This window comes from Pelmatolapia mariae, linkage group LG20, assembly GCF_036321145.2.
Source record: "Pelmatolapia mariae isolate MD_Pm_ZW linkage group LG20, Pm_UMD_F_2, whole genome shotgun sequence".
NCBI lineage: Eukaryota > Metazoa > Chordata > Actinopteri > Cichliformes > Cichlidae > Pelmatolapia > Pelmatolapia mariae.
Window position 1 is genome coordinate 735,928 of NC_086244.1, and position 17,143 is coordinate 753,070.

The window sequence follows — 17,143 nt, forward strand, 5'->3', positions numbered from 1 at the left end:
GTTTTTCACATCAGAAGCACAAATTTCTTCTCAAAGCTGAACTGAGGTTTTTATCTGAACCTGACTCCTTCACAGTGTCTGACTCTCGCTGAGAATGGTAGTTTTAATCAGTAATGCACTATCCACATATCACCAACACGCGGAGCGTCACAGCTGTCACCCGACAGGAACGCCGGGTGGCCTTTAAACCTGTGACTGTTCCACCGGGCACCAACGAATCCAGCGTGTTTCACACCCGGCCACAGAGGCGCCTCGCTTCACACAGCCAAACCTGAAACTGTCACAAAATGTTCTCAGTGAAATCTGAGAGGACTGGGGAGACTTTTCCAGGCTGGGAATTGTGACTTGGAATTCCAGCAGAGAATTAGACAGAGATTCCTGAACCGCCCCCAAAGGGGAGAGACAGAGATATTCCTGTTAGTGCTCTAACTTACTTTAAATTCATAACTCAGACCTGATTCCACCCATCTGTTCTCCTCCACTTATCCTTGTCAGGGTCGGGAGACAGACAACCATTCAAACTACTGTGGGAGCAGAACACACCGGCCTGATGGTGAATCAAACTCAGGACCTTCTTGCTAACCTGTTTCTGCTGTGTGCTGATTTTGTTCCTGGGTTTATCCGTTCCCATGGAGACGGTGCTTTAGAAACGTCCTTGAAGGCGCTGAATCGTTTTGATAAATAAATGTTACAGTTTCTGAGGTGGACTGTGAGGAATGAAACACAGACACACACACAGCAGCTGGCGTGTCTCCTGCACTGATAAACTGTACGAGGAGTGAATCAGTGGTTCTTGTTGTTAGCAGCTGCTCTTTGCTTTGGCCCTGCAGTCCGTCTGCACACTCAGATTACACAGATTAGGACACAGATTAGCCACATGGCTGTCCTGCTGTCCCCTGACAGCTTCTCAAACTCACAGTGTCTGACCCCTGAGATGGACTCAGGGAGCACATCTGTGCAGACAGATGCAGCTGCTGCTCGTGTCTTTATAAGACGGCCTTTATTCCAGGGAAGACTTGGAGTACATTTACATTACTTATTGAAGTATTCCGATATGTAAATGTTATGTACTCAGAATCTGAACTCTGTTCATATTTCACAGCTTTTAAATGTTCCTGCATTCCACAAAGTGACCAGGTCACATGATCTCTGTGGTGCAGGTGAATATAACCTGTGTGACTTCAGTGCATCAGGTGACCTTCTTACTGCTCTCTTATTGGTGTTTGCTGAAACGTCTCCTCCTCCTCACGCTGTCCCTTTGTTGTGCGTCTCCGTGCTTATTGCCATAGTTACCTGTGGCACCAGGAATGTGGAGCCACCAAGGAATGTGTACAATTATTAAACCAGTGAGGGGCCAGACACACAGACACACACACACACACACAGAGACACACACACAGACACAGATACACACACATGCACACACACACACGAAGACACACATGATCGACCCTCGTTAGTTAGAAGCGCTGTTGGAACCATGCGGGCCCTAACCGTGAGCTGTGCTGAGACGGCGTCCTTCGCTCCGTGCTAAAGCTCGTGCTGAATCCGGGAAAGTGAGTTTGAATGACCTGCAGATGATCCTGCGGCTCCTGTTTGCCCACAAACACAGACTTAGTCTGATGTTTCCTAAGCACTGAGGTTCAGGCTGATGTTTCCTCAGCACTGAGGTTCAGGCTGATGTTTCCTCAGCACTGAGGTTCAGTCTGATGTTTCCTCAGCACTGAGGTTCAGGCTGATGTTTCCTCAGCACTGAGGTTCAGGCTGATGTTTCCTAAGCACTGAGGTTCAGGCTGATGTTTCCTAAGCACTGAGGTTCAGGCTGATGTTTCCTCAGCACTGAGGTTCAGGCTGATGTTTCCTCAGCACTGAGGTTCAGGCTGATGTTTCCTCAGCACTGAGGTTCAGGCTGATGTTTCCTCAGCACTGAGGTTCAGTCTGATGTTTCCTCAGCACTGAGGTTCAGGCTGATGTTTCCTCAGCACTGAGGTTCAGTCTGATGTTTCCTCAGCACTGAGGTTCAGTCTGATGTTTCCTCAGCACTGAGGTTCAGGCTGATGTTTCCTCAGCACTGAGGTTCAGGCTGATGTTTCCTCAGCACTGAGGTTCAGGCTGATGTTTCCTCAGCACTGAGGTTCAGTCTGATGTTTCCTCAGCACTGAGGTTCAGGCTGATGTTTCCTAAGCACTGAGGTTCAGGCTGATGTTTCCTCAGCACTGAGGTTCAGGCTGATGTTTCCTAAGCACTGAGGTTCAGGCTGATGTTTCCTCAGCACTGAGGTTCAGGCTGATGTTTCCTCAGCACTGAGGACGTGCGATGGAAAAAGGGTCAGTGAGACTTTTGTTCAGAGATTTTCAGACGAGCTCCCACAGAGAGCCGGAGACGGACGGGGGCGGAAACCAAACCGTGGCACCTCTGAGCCTGCTCCAGGTCAGCACATTCACGGTGAAAGCTGCTCGGCGAGGTCCGTCCTGCTCCTCTCTGACTCCAACACTATGATAAAAAAATCTCCAGAATCAACTTCCTGTTTTATTCAATCAGACCTGAAAGCAAAAACCAATAAAAAGGAGTTTACTGAGCACAAGGCTTGTTCTCTTGTTTCTTCTATCCAATCAGAACTCTTGTTACAACCATAGAAAGAGAAAATAAAGGGGGGAGGGGCGTGTTTATGTGGAGCTCTTAAATTTAGCAGGTTAAAGGTCAAAAATGTCTTTTACAACAACAGTTTCTTCGTTCTTCCTGTCGCATGCCTCCTGCTCTGACGGTGGATGGTCATGTGCTCGACTGCACCAGAAGAAGAATCATGCAAAGCTGCTCCAAGAATAGAAATATGGAGTTTTACTGCTGAGAATCAGCAGTTCACAACTTTAAGGCTTTGTTTAAAAAGAGGACAAACTGTTGGACAGATGCAGACAGATGGACGTCCTTCCTGTCCCCGGACTCCCGTCATCGTCAGCCTCTCTGCGTTCCTGCTGTCATCACTTCTGACAGCGCTCGCCTTTAAAAGGAGGAAGTGGAGGTGACGGGCCCGAGCGCCGACAACGGCTGATCAAAGCCTGGGAGAGACAAAGAGCAGAGATCTTCAGCACATCTGCAACTGTCAGGCTGCAAGTGCTCAGAATGACTGATCATCATCATTTACCGTTGTGTTCATTATTATGTTTATTTACTAATTTCCTAATGTCGTGAATCATGAGCAGGAACCACTCAGAGCCACGCCTCTCATCACCTGAGGTAAACTCGACCTGTGAGGCAGCTTTGTGTGTTTCCTGAGGGCCAAGATGACAAACGGACTCAAACTGTGGATGTTAAAGTTCACATCTTTGATCTGAAACTTTAAAATGTAACAAATCAAATGTTTGAGTTTTTCCACATTAATGAGACTCTGAGTATTTCTCTGCTCTCGCGAATAATGGGTGCTTATTTTTAGGTACGGTGGGACCGATGAAGGCTTTGGCATCATCCAGGCGTGAGCCAGGAACGTGTGAAGTTTTGAACCAATCAGCAGTGAGCTGTGAGCGAGGCCTCACACGGGACGTCAGAGCTCGTGTTATCGCGTTTCTTTGTCGCTTTAGTTTGTTCTGCTGCAGCTGGGGAGTGAGCTCAAGGTCAGACACACAACGGTTTGTCATCACCGTCCAATCAGCTTTGGGAATGAACGGGGGGTGATGGGTGACGAGAAAAGGTGTCGGCAGGAGCATGTTAGGAGCTCCGCCTCAGCTCTGTGATGGTAGCTTATGACACGTGCGCCTCCTCACAGAGGTCAGCTGTTTGGCTCAGAGCGAGCCAGCGTCTCTACTCCCTGAGCAGCTCTCTAACGTTCATCTCCATCCAGCCCGGTCCTTCTTTCTTCTTCAAAATGCATTTATATTTAATATTTTCTAGACAAGAAACTACAAGTATTTTTCTACAGAATCATACATGTGCACTTCATATTTATACTTGATATTTATCTTGCATCTTTTTGTTGTATTGTGACTTTATTTTGGTTGCGCCTCGTGGGGTCTGTGTACGTCCTGCATCCTCGCCCACAGTGAGAGTAAATTTCCTGTTTCATCGTCTCCAAACATCGACCTCAAACGCAAACTCTAAAACCTGCAGTTCCTCTAGCGTCCAGCAGAGGCAGCAGTGAGTCCTGTGCAGTGAAGCCTGCGCTCCAGCTGAGGGTCAGAGCGAAGGATAGTGATTGGATGTTGCTGTGATGCTGTCACAGCCTGTGGATGCAGCTAACATGCTCACATCAAAGACAGGATGGTGATATAGTCACCTGGTATTGGTTACTGATCCACCCTCGCTGCAGTAGCTCGTTAGCTAATGACAGAATTGCAGCCAGAAAAACTGTTTTTCAAAATAAAAGCTGAAAGGTGTGTTTTATTTTGTTGTGTCATTATTGTGAAAACTAAACGTCACAGTGATTTAGTGGTTTTGATGATGATTCATAAATGATGGCACACTGCTGCCCCTGTATAAACTGGCTGTCTTTGCTCGGTGTCGGGTCGAGACCAAAGTTTGTAACATCACACAGCACTGACGCTGACACAGAGTCCAGGAAGCAGTGAACGGCGCTGTCTTTTCCCTCCTTTTAGTCTTGTCGTTTGTTTTTTACCTTTTGTGTTTTTTCTTGTTTTTCCTGCTTTAAAGTGAGTCCTGCTGTTTCTCCATCGACGGTCCAAACAGGGTCAAAGTGCTTTTCATCAGCGTTTCTTCTTCTTCGGTGTCTCTGCAGCTCTTCCACGTGGCATACGTGCTGATCAAATTCGCCAACTCTCCGCGGCCTGACCTCTGGGTTCTGGAGAGATCCGTGGACTTCGGGCAGACCTACCAGCCGTGGCAGTACTTCGCCTGTGAGTAACAGCACACGCTTGCATGCATGTTCACCTGTACGACCCCGACAGCCGAGGGCCGAACGCTGTCAGATTCCACCGTCCTGACCTCCTGTGGGTCACCCTAACTCTTCTTCTAACCTCAGTTAAACAGCAGCCCGGGGGGAGGGGCATTACATCACAGGCCTGCCAGCTGATTGGCTGTGGCAGCCGTCAGTTCAGGTGAGCTGGAGGGGAATTCCAGGACTGTTGCCAGCAGGTCGCAGCGTGATGTTTAACTAGCAGATGTGTGCCTCATTCAGACTCACACCAGGTGTCTGAGGTGGCGGCAGATAAATGAAAAGGTGACGGCTTAATGCAGGTGTTCATGTCATAAATGTGGAATGTGGTTAGCTTGACTTTTAATTTGAAAGAATGCTGCAGAATAATCTCTGCAGCTCTGTCTTCTCTCTTCTACCAGCGTCGGTGCTGGTACTGGTGCAGTAACTGGTACTGGTGCAGTAACTGGTACTGGTGCTGGTGCTAAGATCAGCCTATAGTTCAGAAGCTCTGAGAAGCGGACATTACATAGGATTACTCGCAGTATTTCGGGGTATTTCCATGTAGAATTATGGCTGTATCCACCAATCACTGGTGAATTTCTTGCCTTAGCTCCTCCCACATCTGCTGACATCACTGCATCCTGCTATGGGCCCAGCCACAGTGTGATGCTGTGCTTTTCTGAGCTTTTAGAGGATGAGCACCTGTAGTTTCTGTTGACAACGTGTGGAAACAGCTGAACAGTGTTCACTAACATGACTCCAGCTGTGGTGTTAGAGTTTGAGAGCAGCTGCTTAGAGATGCTCTAATCATCAACTGAAGTGGATCCTGAGGACGCCACGAGAGGGGTTCAGACGTCTCACACTTTTCTGTTTTCTTGTGTGTGTGTGTGTGTGTGTGTGTGCGTGTGTAGACTCCAAGAGAGACTGCATCGAGCGTTTTGGACAGAGCACCATTGAGAGGATCAGCCACGATGATGACATCGTCTGCACCACCGAGTATTCACGCATCGTGCCACTGGAGAATGGAGAGGTGAGACAATCACGTGATCATGTTACAACAACTCTGTAACGAGATCAGTTTAAAGATAGCTGGGGGAAAGATGAGTGAGGAGGACGTAGAAATCTATCAGCCAAAGGAACGAGCGAGTGGTCTAAATGGATAAATAATGTTCAGAAAGTGAGAAAAAAGCAGACAGTGACTAAAGGTTGAAATTCTGAGCTGTTAGCTAACATCAGATCAAGGAATTGGTCAGCTGACCCGAGGAACGATTAGCTGCCAGGTGTTTGCAGGTTTCGTGTCTTTGTCCTCAGATCGTCGTGTCTTTGGTGAACGGCCGTCCCGGGGCGATGAACTTTTCATACTCGCCAGTACTAAGGGAGTTCACCAAGGCCACAAACATCAGGCTCCGCTTCCTGAGAACCAACACGCTGCTGGGTCACCTGATGGGCAAGGCGCTCCGCGACCCCACCGTCACCCGCAGGGTAAGCCACCGCAGCAAACCAATCATCAGTCAGCACGCAGTGACGTCATAGTTCGCTGATTTGCTGCTGTTGGGTGTTTACTGCTACATGTTGCGTTTTCTGGACTTACATGTCGTGTTTGTTAGCGATGTTTCCTGATCACGACAAACATCCAAAGTAAAGATGAGATCATGCTCCTCAAGTCTGACAACGTGTGGAAACAGCTGAACAGTGTTTCCACACTGTTCTACAAGGCTGTAAGATGGATGGATGCATGGATGGATAGTTGGATGGATGGATGGATGCATGGATGGTTGGATGGATGGATGCATGGATGGATGGATGCATGGATGGTTGGATGGATGCATGGATGGATGGATGCATGCATGCATGCATGGATGGTTGGATGAATGGATGTAGTGCTGGGCGATGTGGAAAAAATATTTATCACGATATGAATTATTTTATATCACGATAACGATATATATCACGATATACCACCTGACCTGTGGTCATCTGGAAAGTATGCAGTCTGTAAACAGCGAGTGGAGAGGGTGCAGTCTTTGTTTTGAGTTACCGTAAAGCATGTCGCAAATCCGGGTGCACGTAAAGCAGCACCATGTCGCAAAACCACAAGACAGAGTTTCTTTGCGAAAAATATCATTTTTTTATACTTTATTTTCTCTTGCATAAAGTTCAGAGTATGTATAGTGAGAAGACAACACTAATATATTTGCCACAGGCTGTTTAACCCTTTAAGACCTACCATAGAACCAAGTCCGCCAGAGCTTATCTTTACATTTTACATGCTGTAGTGCCATTTGTGGGAGCATTTCAAGTTGCTATACATCAATACAACCGTTATATCCCAAATTTTAATAATATGTATGCATTAAGTCCATAGTAACTACATAAATTGCAAAAAAAAAGTCCAATAAACTACAAAAAAATTGAAAATCGTTTTTGTTTTGTTTTTTACATATATTTCTAGTTAGAGAAATTTAAGAGGCTTATCCCTCAAAACTGTAAATACAAAAAAGTTGCACAAAATAGTTTCCAACCACGAGAAATTTATTTTGAGTGTCTTCATAGTTTTATGTTTGAGATACACTAATTTTAATATACTACAGGAAAAATGAAAATAAATATTATAATGCAAATTTGCAAAAAAAACAGCATGTGCATCAAAATAAACTATTTCCAACAGTGTAATTTGACTTCTAAGCATCCCAGAAACGATACAGAAAAGCATAAAGTCAAACATGACTTTTAAAAACACCAACATAGGCTTTGAAAGTAAAAAACTAAATTTTCCGCGAAAATGACGTCACTTCCGGTTTCGGACAGGTAATGGCGGACATGCGATAGTTCTCGCTGACTTATATTCCAACGTAGGAAGTGTTATGAACAGCTGATCGGATCGGCAAAGCGTGTTTCTGGAATATTATGTTTTTGTTGCTGCAAGTCTGGAATATTATGTTTTTGTTGCTGCAAGTCTGGAATATTATGTTTTTGCTGCTGGAAGTGCTTTTTATGCAATTTTTGCATATGTGGAAGAAAACAGTGATCTAGGACAAGCTAATGGAATAAGATGTAAGTACAACTCCTACGGTTTCATATGCAAAAACAATTATTGCGCTACCTTATGTGGTTCCAGTTCTACAGGGATTTAAAAATAGTTAGGCAAAACGGAGTGTGCCTGCTCCGACCGGTTGTAAAGGGTTAATGATATATTTTATGTAATAATTTATAAAATTAGGGTTAGAAACGATAGAAACGATAGAAGACAAATGGCACGATAGACACTTTTCTATCGTCCACACGATATATATCGTCATATCGCCCAGCACTACGTGGATGGATGGTTGGATGGATGCATGGATGGTTGGATGGATGGATGGATGCATGGATGGATGGTTGGCAGGATGGATGGATGGATGGATGCATGGATGGTTGGATGGATGCATGGATGGATGGATGGATGGATGTATGGATGGATGCATGGATGGTTGGATGGATGGATGCATGGATGGATGCATGGATGGTTGGATGGATGGATGCATGGATGGATGGATGGATGTATGGATGGTTGGCTGGATGGATGGATGGATGGTTGGCTGGATGGATGGATGGCTGTATGGTTGGCTGGATGGATGCATGGATGGATGGTTGGCTGGATGGATGGATGGTTGGCTGGATGGATGGATGGTTGGCTGGATGGATGGATGGCTGTATGGTTGGCTGGATGGATGCATGGATGGTTGGATGGATGCATGGATGGATGGATGCATGCATGCATGCATGGATGGTTGGATGAATGGATGGATGGTTGGATGGATGGATGGCTGGTTGGATGCATGGATGGATGGATGGTTGGATGAATGGATGGATGCATGGTTGGCTGGATGCATGGATGGTTGGATGGATGGATGGATGCATGGTTGGCTGGATGGATGGATGGATGGATGGTTGGCTGGATGGATGGATGGATGGCTGTAGGGTTGGCTGGATGGATGCATGGATGGTTGGATGGATGCATGGATGGTTGGATGGATGCATGGATGGATGGATGGATGGTTGGATGAATGGATGGATGCATGCATGCATGGATGGTTGGATGAATGGATGGATGGATGTATGGATGGATGCATGGATGGTTGGATGGATGGATGCATGGATGGATGCATGGATGGTTGGATGGATGGATGGATGGATGTATGGATGGATGCATGGATGGTTGGATGGATGGATGCATGGATGGATGCATGGATGGTTGGATGGATGGATGCATGGATGGATGGATGGATGGATGGATGGTTGGCTGGATGGATGGATGGCTGGATGGATGGATGGTTGGCTGGATGGATGGATGGCTGTATGGTTGGCTGGATGGATGCATGGATGGATGGTTGGCTGGATGGATGGATGGTTGGCTGGATGGATGGATGGCTGTATGGTTGGCTGGATGGATGCATGGATGGTTGGATGGATGCATGGATGGATGGATGCATGCATGCATGCATGGATGGTTGGATGAATGGATGGATGGTTGGATGGATGGATGGCTGGTTGGATGCATGCATGGATGGATGGTTGGATGAATGGATGGATGCATGGTTGGCTGGATGCATGGATGGTTGGATGGATGGATGGATGCATGGTTGGCTGGATGGATGGATGGATGGATGGTTGGCTGGATGGATGGATGGATGGATGGTTGGCTGGATGGATGGATGGATGGCTGTAGGGTTGGCTGGATGGATGCATGGATGGTTGGATGGATGCATGGATGGTTGGATGGATGCATGGATGGATGGATGGATGGTTGGATGAATGGATGGATGCATGCATGCATGGATGGTTGGATGAATGGATGGATGCATGCATGCATGCATGGATGGTTGGATGAATGGTTGGCTGGATGGTTGGATGGATGGATGGCTGGTTGGATGCTGTTACGACCCCCTCTGCTAGGCGTCAGGGGAGGAGTAACATACACAAGCCCCAAACACAAAATTGAGTAAAGAAAGGGTTTAATTTCAAACTTTAAACAGAAAACCGACCAGGCTGTTCAACAGACCCCTGGGCAAACAATTACTATATAAAGACAAAAGAAAAGACAAGAGTAAAAGCTAAAGGCTAACTAAGGCAAGCTGGCGGCACACAAAATAAAAGCTAAGAGTAAACTAAGGCGAGCCAGCGTCACAATATTCCACTCACTGCCAGCTAGCAGCTCAAAGCTCTAATCAGGCTAAGTTCAAACATGCACCAAGGTTTGACAAAGTTCAGCAATATGAACAAGTTCAACACAGATTGACGAGGGCGGCACGAAGGGCAAACTGCAGGTTCAGTCCTAAGCAGCAGCCACTGAGTGAAGGACCTCCAGCCTTTTGTATTCCCCGGTAAATGCAGGCAGCATTAAAAGCACATTCACTTTCAGCAGAAAAAGGTAAAACACTCTAGAGATTTCCATGGAGGAAGGCGGGGCCACCTGAGGCCAGAGGCCGTAACAGATGCATGGATGGATGGTTGGCTGGATGGATGGATGGATGGATGGATGGTTGGCTGGATGGATGGATGGATGGATGGATGGATGGTTGGCTGGATGGTTGGATGCATGGATGGATGGATGGTTGGATGAATGGATGGATGGATGGTTGGATGGATGGATGGTTGGCTGGATGGTTGGATGCATGGATGGATGGTTGGCTGGATGGTTGGATGCATGGATGGATGGATGGTTGGATGAATGGATGGATGGATGGATGGTTGGCTGGATGGTTGGATGCATGGATGGATGGTTGGCTGGATGGTTGGATGCATGGATGGATGGATGGTTGGCTGGATGGATGGATGGTTGGCTGGATGGTTGGATGCATGGATGGATGGATGCATGGATGGATGGTTGGCTGCATGGATGGATGGATGGTTGGATGCATGGATGGATGGATGCATGGATGGATGGTTGGCTGCATGGATGGATGGATGGTTGGCTGGATGGTTGGATGCATGGATGGATGGATGCATGGATGGATGGATGTGATACGCCTTCACAACAAGAGACGTCGTCAACATCTGGACGTTTAGGAAAGTGATGCAGAGAACTTGGTGTCAAATTGTGATGAAGAGTCAGTGTGTGAGTTGTCCCAGCATGATTGTTGTTGTTCTTTGAAGTGACTGTAGGCAGCAAAGAACCCTGAAGCTGCCAGCAGTGTTTCTGACTCAGCTCCTGCTGTGATCTGTGTTCTAGTATTACTACAGCATCAAAGACATCAGTATTGGAGGACGCTGTGTGTGCAACGGGCATGCTGAGGCCTGCAACGCCAAAGACCCCAGCAACCCCTACAAGTAAGATTTAACTCACACACACACACGCATACACTCGTTTACTGTGTTTGTCTCTTGGAGTCACACACACACACACTCACCTCTTTCCCCGGAGCTGTGATCTGAAAGGCGTCAGGTACTCCTGTCTGAGGGTTGGCTGTGTGCCACGCTCTTATATATGTGCATACCTGCGATGGAAATAAATGCTAGCTGTGTTTGAGCATGTGCTGGCAAATGAGGGTACAGCTGGCATTCAGAGGAGATCAGCATGGCCTCACAGAACCTGCAGCTGCTCAGTAAACTCCGTCACCACGTACGTCTGAGCAAAGCTCGCCTGGATGTCAAATACAGGTGGGCTACAGCTAGCAGCGTAACCACTCTGGAGTTGTCCAAACCACAAAACTAGGAAACTTTTTCAAAGAGGCCACGCCCACAGATATGACAAATTTAATCCAGTTTAAACAGGTGAGTTATGGAAACATGTTCCCTTGTACAGGTGTTGTGAAGATGGAAGTGATCCACAGCAGGGCTCTAGAGTGCGACCAAATTTTTCAGTGGTGCGACTAAAAACAGTCCTTGGTGGCACTGGTGCGACCAGCTGTTCCAGTAAAGAACAAAAAAAAAGTCTCTGCAACTCTGAAAGTCTCCATGTGGTCAACAACGAATTGACTTTTAAATATAAATGTATTTTGCTAGAAACGCCAGAATCTCAGGTTAAAGCTCACAAAACTATTTCAACAACCACCAAACAGTAAATGAGAGCAGGTAACGGACTCTGCACAAAGACGTAAACACAGAGCGGACCGACGCGTCAGAACCAGCTTTCTCTTTCTCGGCTTTCTCACGACGGCCCGTACACGGACACGCCGTCGGGGCTGAAAGCCGACAGCTCGCTGACTCTGATGCGTCGGGTCCGCGCTGTGTTTACGTCTTTTTTGCGCTCGATTCTGAGCTGCAGGTTTTATCTCTCTCCAACCAAAATTCACTGAACCAGCAGCAAAAGAAGATCCAAACGACGCTTCACATTTGATAAATGTCATCATGAATTCACTCTGACCTTTGCTGTTTTGCTTCCACCACGATAAAAACTTCATGCACAGCTCTCTCTCTCTCTGTCAAATCTTTTCTGCATTATTCATTCACTTATCACCCATAGGGCTGCCACAAACGATTATTCTGATAGTCAACTAGTCACCGATTATTTTTGCGATTAGTCGACTAATCAGATCATCATCCATTGGACGTAAAACGTACAGCTTATTGCACCAGCAGCATCTGCTCTTATGTAACTATCATTAGCAATGTTCCCTCTAATTTTTCACGTGTCTGAGCGAACACACAAACTCCCTGAGCGGTCCCTTGGACCACCGTGAGCGACATCAGACGCCGGCATCCAAGTTACATGGTTTATTAAAATAATAAAATTACAGCATTTACATTTATGTTAGACTACTTTTAATTAACTGCTTTAGCCCACTTACAGTGAAAATTAAAAAAAAAAAAATCTTGTTCATGACCTGTGTAGTATGTTAACACTATTGGAAGTAAAAATAACTTGAACTCCAATTTTGAAAACACAACTTTCTTTTTTTTCTTGTTTCTTTTTTTTCATAAAGCTCTGACTTGTATTATGAGTCTGAGTCTGTGGTCTGGGAGAGAGTCCTGTAACTCTCTGTCTGCAAAATACAGTATATAATGACCAATGCTGGGCAATTAATCATATAGTTACTTCTTCAAAAAAGTAACTGAGTTATGCAAACAACAAAGTTTTTTGCAGCTATTTTTTTTTTAAATGCAGCCAAGGCGTTTTTTTAAATAAACATTTAAAAATGTTTACACAACAATCAGCTGTTCTGCATCAAATTTGATGCCACACAAATTATTTGAGCCACTCCAAAAAATAATTTGTGTCCACTATGAGATAAAGGAGAACAACAGCCTGATACCTGCAGGCCTGACAACAGGAGATGTATCACTGCTGTAACACCTGTAACATTCAGCAGTCGCCTCATTGTTCTGACACACACAACAAAACTATTGACTACACTACACACTAACTACACACTGACTACACAAGGTTTGTGCTAAACGTCTCAAATCTCTCACATCTCAAAACACCGCCGTCACTCCTAAAACTTCCCCGTTTCTTAACAACTAGATGCCACGTTGCCATATCATTTTTTGATTGGTCGACTTTTTTGGACGAATAGGAAAGGGAGAGGGGGGTGGAGTTTGTTTTTGCTCACAGGCTTTCGAGCCTTTTTCCCTTATCAAACGCCGTTTTTAGCGTTTATTCCCGCAGTAAATATAAACAACGATAGTATTCAGGAAGAAAACCAAACATTGCAGATATTTTTATCATAACTCTGGTTTTACGTGGTCTATCAACACAATTTAAAAACTGGTATAAAGTCCACACTTTTTCCATCAGTTGTTCCGTCTGTCCTGCTCACATCTCCAATGGTTGTACACGTTGTCATTAACGTGGCTTCACTCCACATCAGCCACGCCGCTTTGCTAGCTGAAACACCGGTGTCGGCACATAAGGACGCTGTCATAGCCTGTGAATGACGTTGATTAGCTGCGTATATACGAATGTGATTCGCATTATTGGTTGGACTATGGGATAAGGTGGCATCGTTCTAATCCCATACGGGAGCAGCCAGTCACTTACTGACTAACACTGCAAAACAGAATTGTTAAAGTTTTAATTTTAATTTCAATTCAGGTTAGATTTTTTTTTTGTGCGCAACGCAGATTTTCTGTGCGCAGAGACCGTGCCAGCAGTGCGCAGCTTAGAGGGAACATTGATCATTAGCTTACAGCTTTAAGTGTTTAAGGTACGTGCTAACTAAAAATAACGACAAGATGATATGAAACGGCTGTGTGCAGGCAGGAAAAGGACCCAAAGTGCAGACTCCGGAGACAAACGTGAACTCAAACAGCTTTAATGCTGAACTCAAAGTAACAAATGTTCAAAATACAAACAATAAACGCAGGCAGACAGAACACACAGCATGAATGAGGGTAGATAAGGGAGATCGCGACACAGACCAAAGAGAACACAGGGCTAATATACACAGAGGGAGCAATCAGGGAATGAGAGACGGGAGGGAAACACAGCTGGGACAAATCAGGGCTGACGAGACAAAGGAAGCAAAACCAGACGCATTAACATGAGACACGGACTTTCAAAGTAAAACAGGAAACATAACACAGAGACACGGACTTGACAAGGGGCTACAGCTGACAGGGGAGACAGAGCAACTAGAGAACACAGAGACATAAACCATAAGACAGAACTCTAACAAAGAAACCAAAGACTAGAAATGATAAATAATATCAAAATCAATTTCAATATCAAGTTCAATAATATGATAAACTCAAAACTCTGGGTCAACGACCCAGGCACCCTAACACAAGATGATAGTTTATTAAATTTTAATGAAATTTGCAGATTGTTTCGGTGTTCAGCGGGTGTGCCTAAGAAAAAAAAGTTAGGTGCACCAGTGCAACCATGGCAAAAAGTTAGTCTAGAACCCTGCACAGAGACCAAACAGTTTGTGTGAACATGTTTAACATGTCTGTGGGACTGACTCACTGCTGCCTCCGCTGGACGGCAAAGGAACTGCAGGTCTAGCATGGACACGAAGACGGTCTGCTGGGAGAGTGAGGAGGTTTTTGTGACTGTGAGGTTGTAGTTTGATGTGAGAGAAACAGCCGAGACCGAGAGGCAAAGATTTTAGGATAATAATCTACAGAACAAAAACACTGCTTTTAACACACACGGACATAGGTGTGTGTGTGTGTGTGTGTGTGTGTGTGTGTGTGTGTGTGTGTGTGTGTGTGTTAAGACTTAAGCCGGTGTTTAGCTGTCATCATTACAGAAACATGAATTTCCTCTGTCTGCATGCACAGACGTGCAGTCCTGCTGTTTGTTTTACATTTCTTTCCTGTCTGCAGTGCAAATTATTACCCATGCATTATCTCACTCTCTCTCTCTCTCTCTCACACACACACACACACACACTCTCGTACAGACTCATTGAGGGAGCGTGGACACAGCTTGGTGCGGAGCTGCTTTTAAACATGATTCATTTGCCATTTGGGATTTGAGGGGGAGATGTGATGCACAGCAGAGACACTCGCAGCTGCTGGGACGCTTTCCGCCGTCACGCCGACATCCTGGAGATATTTAAGCTGCGCGTTAATTGACAGTCGATAAAGACATCCAGGTGGCTCCATTTCCAGTTGTTAACCCTGAGGTCAGGAAATCTCTGGGGCTATAAATCAGTGACAGAGCTCAAGCTTTCCCTCATATTTCTGTTTCGTGGTTTCAACAGGCAGCAGTTTGTTTCATTTACTGTCCGAAGCTGGAAGTTCAAATCTGTACATCTCAGAGGCGCGAAGCTGCAAACCTCCTGCTGCAGAACCTGAAGAGAGTAAAGTGAATAAAGACTGTGAGTGTGAAAGGGAGGACGTGTGGTTGGTGTTTCTGCTCCAGTCACAGCTCTCCTGACATTTGTGCCAAACTGAATGAAGAGATATGCTGATGTTACCTAGTTTAGTGCACGTGTCGCTCCCAGCAGGAAGTAGTGTGTTTCGGTCTGCGTGGTGTGGCGGACAGGTACCGGCTCACAGACTCGGTGCCGTGGGTTTGTGTCCAGCTGATGCTGCGGTTTGTATGAAATGGTCCTCGGAGCTGCAGCTCTGAGATGCCGCAGGCGCCGTGCAGCTGCACTCGTGGCTCTCCTGGTTTAAACTGCGGTTTATCACTGAGTGCAGAGTCCTGAGCTCGCCGGGTCTCTCATCAGTCAGAGAAGCGTGGAACTTCACCTGTGATGGAAAAGGAAGGGTGGAGGAGAGAGGGAGGGCACTCCACCATGTGCTCAGTCTGATGTATGAAACTCCTGCACAGCATCAGTGTCCCAGGATAAAGTGGTGCAGCTGGAGATGAGCAGACGGGGCTACCGTCAAATGAAGGCTAAATAAAAATAATAGAAATTCCATGTGCAGCATGTCTCTATTGTTGCAGAGCCCTTCCTGTGTTTTAAGACCTTTAACCTGCTGCTGATGAGCTCAGCTGTGCAGCGTTGCTCACCTGCAGCCTTCAAACGCACCTGCCAGACGTCCCGACAGAGTCCAGGCTGATGGCGCTCTGCATTCCTGCGCTCTGACACAAAGCAGGCGACGAGGTCAGGAGGGATTTATTTGAATTCCTTTATCGCTCTGACACCTGCCTGCACGCCGCAGCCAAAGACACGACCTGCTCTGGTTCCCGGACGTGTTCGCCGACCCTCATTCATCTCATTATTGGAATGTTTTAAACATTTTGATAAGAACATAAACCACACGCCTGCTCCGTGCCTCTGTTTAAAATACCAGAATACTCATCATACCCACGGTTTGCCACAGCTGGAAGGAGCTGAACGCCGCTTCCAAAGCACGCTCGCTTTTTAGAGTTTTAAACAGTCTGAAAGTCAGAGCTCAGGTGACCTGGCTGACGGGTTAGACACACTTCTGATCGTCAGTGTGTGCTCACACGGGTGCTTTGTTTGTTATGCTCTCATTAATTCAATGAAACAGCTGGAATCAGCAGGCCAATCACAGCAGAGTCTGCGTTGACGCGGCGTGGACTCCTGAGGATGTGCACGTCAGAGTTTCAGAGCGCTCGTGGTTCTGACGGATTATCACTGAATATGTGCCGCGACCACACACACACACACACACACACACCAGCTGTGAATGAAGAATCCAGATGTGGCCCCTGAGCTGTGATCCTGAACTAAAGGTGAAACCAAACACATCAATCTGAGAGCAGCTGTAAAGCGCACGCAGCGCCGAGCGCGCCTCTGACACGTCAGGGTTACACACAGGAAATATCGTCTGTGTGATGTCACATATTTATGTGTGACCAGCAGGTTTTACCTGCCACACCGAGCTCTGCTGACTTTCTGCTGCTGCTCTGCATTATTCACACATCCGATGTAA

The 17,143-nt window shown here is 46.3% G+C and overlaps 1 protein-coding gene across 2 annotated transcripts in view; it reads left to right on the forward strand.

Moving 5' to 3' along the window:
• lama5 (laminin, alpha 5) overlaps positions 1 to 17,143 on the forward strand; it is a 94,332-nt gene that overhangs the window by 21,906 nt on the left and 55,283 nt on the right. For both annotated transcript variants that reach the window (XR_010091795.1, XM_063463421.1), the window contains exons 3-6: positions 4,727 to 4,844; positions 5,776 to 5,894; positions 6,176 to 6,346; positions 11,076 to 11,173. Coding sequence is in view for 1 of the 2 variants with exons in the window: in XM_063463421.1 (XP_063319491.1) it covers positions 4,727 to 4,844; positions 5,776 to 5,894; positions 6,176 to 6,346; positions 11,076 to 11,173 (506 nt within the window). In the remaining variant the exon portion in view is untranslated. The remainder of the gene's footprint in view (positions 1 to 4,726; positions 4,845 to 5,775; positions 5,895 to 6,175; positions 6,347 to 11,075; positions 11,174 to 17,143) is intronic.